This window comes from Lagopus muta, chromosome 13, assembly GCF_023343835.1.
Source record: "Lagopus muta isolate bLagMut1 chromosome 13, bLagMut1 primary, whole genome shotgun sequence".
Taxonomy (NCBI): domain Eukaryota; kingdom Metazoa; phylum Chordata; class Aves; order Galliformes; family Phasianidae; genus Lagopus; species Lagopus muta.
The window spans coordinates 8,861,367-8,870,837 of record NC_064445.1 but is presented as its reverse complement, the minus strand read 5'-3'; the positions used below and the strand labels follow the sequence as shown (position 1 = coordinate 8,870,837).

The following is a 9,471-nucleotide window of genomic DNA, read 5'->3' as shown; positions in this document are numbered from 1 at the left end:
TTACCTTCCTGAGCAGCACCTGGCATCACGGCCACAGCTTCAAAGCATCACCTTCTGGAGCAGCTCCCCGGGCACCTACACCTTTCCCTTTCCCTGTGGAAAAGCATCCCTCTGCTGAAGGCCAGCATTTACACAAGTTTTCCAGACCTCTTCCTTGGTTACAGCCAGCTTGTTGTACCCACACAACACACACAGATTCCTCAGATGGCTGCAGACAATATTGTGCCTTCTTTCTGATCACATTTCCTTTGCAGGTATTTCATGTAGAAACACAATGTTCAGACAGGAAAGAATACAGAATAGCTGGAGGGCTCAGCATCATATTGCAAGTCCCTGGATGCTTCATTTTAATTTCTGAGAACTGTTTCCTTCAGGTTTGAACAGATCCAGGAAATATGGCTCACCCCATACACACAAAAGCTTGCTCTTTGTTTCTTGGCTCTGCATACATATCAATATAAAGACTCTTCAGACAGTACCCTGAAAATCCTATTTATTGCTATTTCTGCACAGCACTGGATTTCAAAATGTGAAGTAGGGCTGTTCTGGTTACTTTCACACACTGCTGAACAGCTACTGGTGCTTATGAGAAATTAGAAGTAGCAAAACCTGAAGATACAGCGCTGCCCACCAAACCCTTTTCTCTATAATGACACACAGACTTGTGTTGCAGAGCAGAACTGCCAGGTGGGAATAGGACAGAGGTAAGGCTGCACGCTGTCCGACCTGTCTCTTGGTTTCTGAAAGCACTATTAACTGTGGAATCAAGCATTTATTTACTGTTTAAATAAAAAGCATTGTGAAACGAACAGCTGAAGGCATTTTTCCCCAATTCCTGGGAGTTTTCTGCCACCAGGTGGCAATACAACCACAGTCAGCATCCCCGGGTCCACTTTTATTTCCCACCTTCTCTTCCAGAAAATAAAAAAAATCCAATGTCAGTGTCGCCCACCCACCGACCCTTCATCGTCAGACATATTTTCCTCCTTTTCATTTGTCTGCTTTTCCGACTTTCCAAATCCGCTCCGCATCCTCCCCACACGACCCATCCCTGCACACCGGGCCGCGGCTCACAGCGTCCAGAAATGTGTGGCACGGCCCCTCTGCCCCAGCGGCTTCGTTTGCCCTTTTCTATGCGGAGCTGTATCCTTCCAAAGGCTTCTCAGGTCGGACTGGGTCTTAACGCCGCGTTCTGGATGAAGTCAGTCGACTTTAGAAGGTTCCGAATTTTTAGTTTTCATTTACACAGATGTTGCTGGTAACCGCGTTTATACAGAACTGAGCTTTAAAGACAGAAAAATGAGGTGAGCACGTGCGCGCCCACACAGCGCAGCGGCCGGAGCTCTGCTGCCACCTGGCAGCACCGCGAGACAAGCCGAGCAGGCTGCTGATGGCAGCTCCCACCTGCGGGCTGCAGCTGAATGGGTTCTCTCGCTGTCCTGCTTTCTAATCTCTTCTTATAAACACAGAAGACTGTGAAAGCAGCGGAAAACTACTTTAAAATAAACTATATATAACCTTTTGCCACCTAGCACAGTACGCAGCTACTGATTGCACAGCGCCTGCTGAACTTGCATCTGTCCCAAGTAAGGCTCAAGTCTAAGCACGAACTGCCAGCGGCTTCAGTCTGCCGAGTTCCTGTCGCCTAAGATGCAGTGAGCTGAGCTACAGAAGTGCACGCGCCTGCTCTGATGCTGTTTGAAAAAAAGCAATACAAGCCTCACTAGAGCAACTTTTACTCAGTAAGAAGTTACTTACTTTCTTGCAGCTGACACCTGCAAACAGAACCTTACCACAAAAATCATTCATTGGTGCCTTTTTGGGTTCTCGCTATCACGGCACGGAGCTGCACACACAGGATGTTGGTGAGGGAGGAGGTGCCAGGAATAACAGCGTCCAGGTTTGCACACGTGGGTGTTCAGGTGACAAACACACAGAGAACGTCGTGTAGGAAAAGGAGTTAGTTCACCTTTATTTCATTTTGCCATAGTCCCAAACTTGACAGACGTAGAAAAATATCCTTGAGTCTAGTAGACAAAGTTACCAACGCTAAATAGCCCTTTGCTCTGACCGTCTGGGCACTATAGATACATTTGTACAAGCATTACTTCATTTCTTTCTTTTTCAGTGGAAGGATTTCTAACTAGAAACAATAAGCTACAGAGGAGAAGCTGGCTCTAACCGAAGCATGCACACGGGGTATCTTCCAAATAGAACAAAATCGAAATTAAGAAGAAAACAAATCTCATCGTACACTTGGAGGAGAAAGCAATTTAGGACAGTTTCAGGAAAAAAATAATTAACCAAAGACATTTGAAAGCAAATTCCATAAACTATCTGAGGATAAGTTAAAATATCTATGGCACAACTTTCACAAAAAAATTAAGGCAAAGACCACATTTTATATAAAAATAGCTGAGCAGGCTTCTGAAGAAGGAAATGAGCATCTCTGTTAATACAGAACTATAAATACCCTTATATATACAGAACAACAACATGGAAAAATCAATATAAATGCATGGAATATTTCACTAGGCATCCATCTCTCAAATAAGCCAAGATCAAATGTCCTGGACTGCAGCGGAGGTACATCAGGTCAAGATTTATAGTATTTTCTTTGCTACACATACTGATACAAATAATAGAAATGCAATATAAATACTGACATGTCACAGATTCACTGAGCCACTCGGGTTATAAGCCTTGGCAGATCTGCCCAGAAGGAAACCATCCTTGTTTTAAGATCGCTTTCTGTTGGCTAACGAAAACACTGAAGGTATAGATTAACGTTTAGACTTTCCAAAGAAACATTAAATCAAACTAACAGCTCCTGTGAAATTAAAGCAGAAATTATCGCAGCAGAAGATTCACTACCTCTTCATAAATACAGCAGTTCATTTATATGCCACGATTACAAGTATCACTACTGAGGACTTTTTAGCTAACTTCCAATCCTAACCGCTACCAGTTTTGCAGCTGGACTGCAATCTGTACTTACACAGATGTACAGAACTACGTAATCAATGCAGTAAGACCTACATGAATGAGCTCAAGTGAAGTATTTCTACGCGCACTGTAGGCGCTCACGTTGCCGTGCTTGTTCCACCTGCACACACACTCAGCAGTTCCAGAACTCATACACACTGTGCCATGCCCACAGGTGAGCAATGTTTTTCCCACACACAACTCAGCCGATTCTGCCACGACTTCATACGCTGCCCTTCACAAAGTCTGAGACGATGCAGAAGCTCGGGCTGCCCGAGGTGTGGAACATCTCCCTTTGTTTCAGTCCCTAGGAGCCCCCACGGCCCCTGCCGCAGCCCCACGGCCGCCTTGGCGCCCCGCACCTCCCTGCCCACCCACGGTTCCAAGGCGCGTTGGTTCATAGGCACAGGCAGATGTGGGGGAAATGACTGGGACTTGCTGCTTTTTGCTACCCAAAAATGGCCTGTGTTTACATGGGAGCTGTACTTGCCCCTGACTCATTTTAATGTCACGCTTGCTTACAAGCAAATCAAAATTGTTCCTATAGGTTTTTATACATATGGTCACTGCAAAAAAATCAACAGAAAATGAAGAGATACCAGAAACTAACATATGAGAGCGTTCTTTCAAGATGTCGTACCTCAGAAAAAATAAAATCCTGTCCCTGTTCACCACATTGCTGAGACTCACTATCCGACCGACCCTGCTGATCGATTCACCTATGGTGCATTAAGAAACATGGCATCGGTCATTTGGTACCAGGCTATTTCTAAGTATAATATTCATTTCTTATAATAGCTGTACCAAAAACTGCAAAAATTTACTGTACCATCCTTGAGCATCAATAGAAATATTCACTACCATTAACATACGCTAATCTTTTTTTCCCAAACATCACATCTTCATTATTTCCCTGTCCACAGATTGAGACAAATACATGAAATAGTACCAGAACAAAAAACAAACTGAATGTTTCACACAACTAAAAAACAGGCACAGAATTGGAGGATGTGTGTTGGAAATAATTTATTGCCTATAAAAGCTTTTTTATTTTATTTTTTAATTCACATTTTCTGTGTGGTTTTAAAGGTGGTGTTACGTTTCAGAGGTAGCGTGTGTAAAATGAAATACAGAACTGGAAAATATTTACTTCATTCAGTAATACAGTAAAACGTTCACCGTAACCAAAGCTCTGACCTGAAACCATTTTCCTCACGGAGACATTCTTAAGCATCTTTTATTGAGACTGAATGCTGCTTTGTCTACAAACAACACCCACCACCACCACTAGCCCGAGCTTCTGATTCTGCCCCTTTTACACCTGCTGTCTTCTGACCACCGTGTCAGCCACCATCTTACAAACACTCCTTAGCCAGGAGTAGAACCCTACTCTGCCACTGAAAGAGCTCTGTGGTACCACTTGGCCAACGTGCTAATGGGGCAGAAAAGGTGGAGTCCTGAAATGAAGGCTGAATGTCAGGCAGCTGCCAGTCCCCCCATGCATAAAGCAGCCTCGTGGTTCCCAGCTGATCTGAAGGATCTGGGCAGCAGGACTGGAGGTAGTAAATTAAGCTTTTGGTTGCAACATTACAAATTGCTCATTCTTCATGGTTCAGATATTCTGTGTGCTATTCCATTTATGCATATTATCTTTGTCTTCTGTCACTATCCTGAGACCAACAGTCAGCTACGACTACAGTACCTCTGGAAAAATTAGTGCTGTGCATTATCATCTTCAACATCACTAACAGGGCAGTGCTACAGAGACCCCAAAGCAGATAGCTGATGAATTCTGAGCAGTCATTTCTACAGTAAAGACGCTATGATACAGTTGATTTGTCCTATCATTTCAACTCTGTATCAACAACAGTAGAGATTGCTGCCTCTGTTTGGTGAGCAGACCTGATGACTGCTTCCCGAGTTTAGAAGATGAAGTTGTAAGTTATACATTCCTTTTCTCTTCCTCAGAGACCGCAAAGTCCATGATCTGCTTGTCATTTTCAGACTTTTTATTGCCTTAGCAAAAAAGAAATACTTGGAAAGATTAAAGTGCAGTGTTGCTTCAAGAACTAAGTACTGAAGAAAATTGACACTTGTATAGTACATCTGTTCACGTAGTTTTAAATCTGCCAAAATTTACCTGTTAGAATATTTACTATTACTCACTCCTGCCAGATCTAAAGACTTGACAGAAGCATCATCTGCAGGGAAATGAAAAGAGGCATAGCTTCAGGAAACAGCTTTCTGAAGTATAAGCAAGCTTGCTAGCATCAAAGAATTTCAGTGCTCCCTAAGGAAGGGAGAGCGTCCTGTTTCTAAGTGCCTAAGAACTACCTTCTTTCACTTTGCCTTCTTCAGAAAGACATACTTAATCATTCATATTCCTACAGATGCATTAGGAATAAAGAACACCTGCAAAGTCATCTTCCATGGACAAAGCAAATGAGAGCCTTAGCAGAAAGACGATGAGAACATCAATACCTGGCACGTCTGCTGCTGTCACTATCAGTGAGATAGTAAAGGAAGGCTTATTTCTTTCATCATGACACAACACAATATTAGCTTTCTCTGTCATTACAGTCTATACAGATGTGTTCTGTGGTCATCCACTGATCAGAGGCAGTAAACACAAACCAAAACCCTAAGCAAAGTCCTGGGCACAGACAGCTATCACCTATAATTTTCCATCTTCTAAAGCACCTTCAGAGCAGAAATGAGTATCCTGGTGACCCTTGTATTAGAATCTGATGCTTGTCAGCACAACTGCTAAGACAAAGTTGGCCAGGAAAATGGATGGCAACAATGCCAAACTCCCTCACACTGTTCTAAGGCCAAGTTAGATGCAGGATATCTGGATTTGGACATAATTTGAGCAGAACATTTGTGTAGAAACTTGTCTGTCAGGGACACAGGCAAAGGAAAAAAAATCACAAAGCCATAAAGCATGCGTGCTGCTGGTCTGATCTGCACGACTTAGATACGTACTGCGTGTAATTCTCAGGGAGCGTTATGTTTTATGTTACAGAACCTCCAAGCAAGTGTGTAGCTTTCCAACCACTGCACTGCAAAACTATTCTTGCTGCAATATGAAAAAAAAAAACAGCAGTGGTAAAATGTCATTCAGATTTTTGTTCTACCTATGACAGGAAATACACACTGAAAAACAAAACACCTGAACAAGCAGCTGTACATTATTATCCCCTGTATTCTGTTATACAGGAATATCATTTACACACCTTCTTTCTGAATTGCTGTAATATTGCCAAATGTTTCAGGGTATGAAAACAGGACTACTGTGCTATGTTTTGGCTTGTCATGCAGAAGGGGACCAAAGAACCACATGCCCAGAGGCACAGTGTGTGGGTGCTGACTGCAGCCAGAGTTCTAGCTGCACTTCCTTAACAGCAGTTCCAGTCCCTTTAGCAAAGGGACTTGCATAAGTGCTTGAATCTGACAGTAGTTCATTCAAAAGTAATTCCTTCCACTTGTTTGGCACATCAAATAAAAGCAAGACAGAGCAAATATGAGACATTATCAATTAAAATTTTCTTGTAGAAAAGTGGATAATTTAACTGACTGTGAAATCAAGTCTATCCTGCCATTTGCATTGGGAATTCAAGCAAAAGCAGCAGGAAAATAGGGTCCAAATAATGGTAAATAACTTTTTTTTTTTTCTTTTTTTAAATTTTAGCAAAGCTCACAGAGGTTTCATTGTCAGTGGCAGAAATTCCCTATCTAGAGAGAACAGTATCAGAGAGTATTGTTAACTAAGTACAGAAAACCCTTTGTAAAAGATTTTTTTTCAGAGTGAGCAGAATTACAGTTGAATTCCTCCTTACATTTGAAGGCTAGTGCTGTGAACTTTGCTAACAAACCTAAATTACTTCTAAACCGGTGGTCATTTCATCAGGCACATGAAATAAAGCTCCTCCTTTGAGATATCAGCATTCACCTCCCAGCCAGGGTGTGATACTTCAGTGGAGGCAGTGAGCGTGTGAGCAGCCCACAGCTCACACACAGCTTACACAGTGCCTCCTCTCTCTCTGGGGATGCTATTATTGAGTTAAGACATTAACTTAAGTGCAGGCCTAACAGCTTCCATTTGTGGGGTTACTCTGTAAGAGGTTTTTTGAGGACTACATACTAACCTTATTATATGGTAATCAGAATTTCAGAACAGTGAAACTTTTTTTTTTTAAACCTTTATGCAACTGGCACTTAGCAATACTGTAAAAAATCCTGCATGCCCAAGTACAACACTGGGAAAAAAAGATGGCAGAACAGAGCTCAGCACAGATCCTAAGAATACAAAATCTGCAGGAGTGATGAGGGAGGACCAGACAGAGAAAACCTGAAATCATTAGTGAGTCAATCCCAGTATTAAAGAAAAAAATGTTCTGGGTCATCTCCTACGTGCCACCACTCCTGAATTTTGTGAGCCTCACCTAGGACCTACACTGAAATCAATGGGATTACTTACTGCACTGCACGAACAGAGACTCGCCAGACTGTGTTATTACTCCGTGTAAAATTGAAAGATCGGGCTTTTTAACAAAGTGTGAAAGTAGGTTTTGAAAATGCTTGTTGAGGAATATACAGATTAGAAGATACAGAGCATTAATAACATGGGCACGCGCTTACAAACCCCATTAAATTCATCCGAATGTGTCTGCACATCCATTTATTCAGATGAGGAAAGGGATTCAATGCAACCAACAGCTGGGAAAGCAGAAACTCATTCCAGCCACTGCCTGCAATCAAGCTCACGGTTTGAAAATGACAACTGTGACGTGGTAGTGCCAAAAAAACTTGTCAGACAAGGCTACTTCAAAACCAGGTCACATGTAGGAAGTCTGTAACGCTCAATTCTAAACACTTCAATGCCTTTCAGGGCATAACGGATTTAAGAGAGCGTCTTGATAAAGGGGAGTAAGGTTTGTTAAAAGTATATAGGTGGTACTTAAAACAATGAACAGAACTTCAGCACTACACCTCTACAAATAAAAAAAGATAACTACATTCATAGAATCATAAAACTGCATGTGAACCTGTTTAACCCACTGCTGTTGTGAGAGTCTCAGGAAAAGTCACACAGAGCAGCTACCAGGTTTCCCACATGATCTCATGGGCGAACTGCTTACAGACAGATTCTGTACATCAGCAGTTCGGTGATGATTTGAATTATTCAGTTAGACTTTTAAAGTGTTTTCCATTGTTTTGGTCACAAAATGTTAAGATTAAACAATCTGAAGTCATGTGACGAAACACACTTTAGTTTAATTTCAGATCTGCAAAGAGTTCAAGCACAACTCAAAAGAGCTCATTATTCTATTTGGATTCTCAATTTTTAGTCCACCTACCTGAGTCAAAATTAGGAAAAAATTAAAACCAGGAATAGTGAGCAAGCAACTCTGAAAAACTGGCTGTTTGTGTAACAGGACATTTGTTTTCCACTCTTGGATCCCTGCTCAAAAAGTCTTTGCTACAGAGCAAGTGTTATTTTGGAAAGTCAGAAGTTATCCTAACCAAGGCCAAACTGCTAGAAGTGAAACATTTCCTCACACAGTTCTTTCATTTAGCAGAAACAACACTCAACATTTCTTGACATTGCAAACCGCAGCCACTATGTACTACAGTCATTCTTCAGGGAGGTCTACTTCACCTTGGGCTTTTCCTTTTTGGGTTGAAGAACGCTGTACAGCAAAATGCTGTCCTCTTGAAACCTACACATTATGTGAGGTTTCTTCCTGTCAATTAGAAATAATTAAAAAAATGAAGTAAAATCACAAACTGTCTGAGGCATTTTTCTCCGATAAAGACGACAAGCTGAATGAGGTATCATCAGGCTCTGGTGATGTGTGATTGAAATCCATTTCTTCTAATTCAGGAGGTAAGTCTGAGAGCAGTGCCTATAATTAAAAGAAGTATTACAATGCAGTCTTAGGTTTATCTTTCACATCAGCAATTAATGTAATTTAAACATATAGTTAAAAAACAAAAAGAACACAACAAAACACCACCACTTTGTCGAGCTTTTTGGTCAGTTTTCACACTGGACAGACTGAAAACAAACAAACCTCCACAGGTCGGTACTGATAGATATTGAGAAGAAAAACACTGACCGAGATGATGCAACTTAGACCAACAGTCCCACGGGGTCTTTCAGGTATTCTGGAAGCAACTCAAAACATTCTTCCCCAGACTGGATGAGATCAAATGACCTACACCCATTTCTTTTATTGGTCACCGTGAACGCACAAAAGCTTCACTATATCTACAGTTGTGCTACACAGAGAATGTGCATTAGAAAGAACCAGATGCTGCACACAGGATCATTACAGTTGTTAATTACCTCTAAAGATTCAAGTTCACTTTTTTTTTTTTAAAGCTTAGTTCACACGGTTTCATGAAAAAATTATGAAAAAACTAGAAGCCAAAATTTGTTTCAGAATTAAAAGTGTTCTAAGTTTTTTTCTTGCAAGTTAC

At 41.5% G+C, this 9,471-nt stretch overlaps 1 protein-coding gene across 3 annotated transcripts in view; it reads right to left on the bottom strand.

Moving 5' to 3' along the window:
- Positions 1 to 3,936: 3,936 nt before the first annotated feature.
- The window catches only part of HDX (highly divergent homeobox), a 41,891-nt gene continuing 36,356 nt past the window's right edge, over positions 3,937 to 9,471 (bottom strand). For all 3 annotated transcript variants that reach the window (XM_048959539.1, XM_048959538.1, XM_048959540.1), the window contains one exon: positions 3,937 to 8,894. In XM_048959539.1, coding sequence (XP_048815496.1) covers positions 8,769 to 8,894 — 126 coding nt within the window. In that variant the 3' untranslated portion in view covers positions 3,937 to 8,768. The remainder of the gene's footprint in view (positions 8,895 to 9,471) is intronic.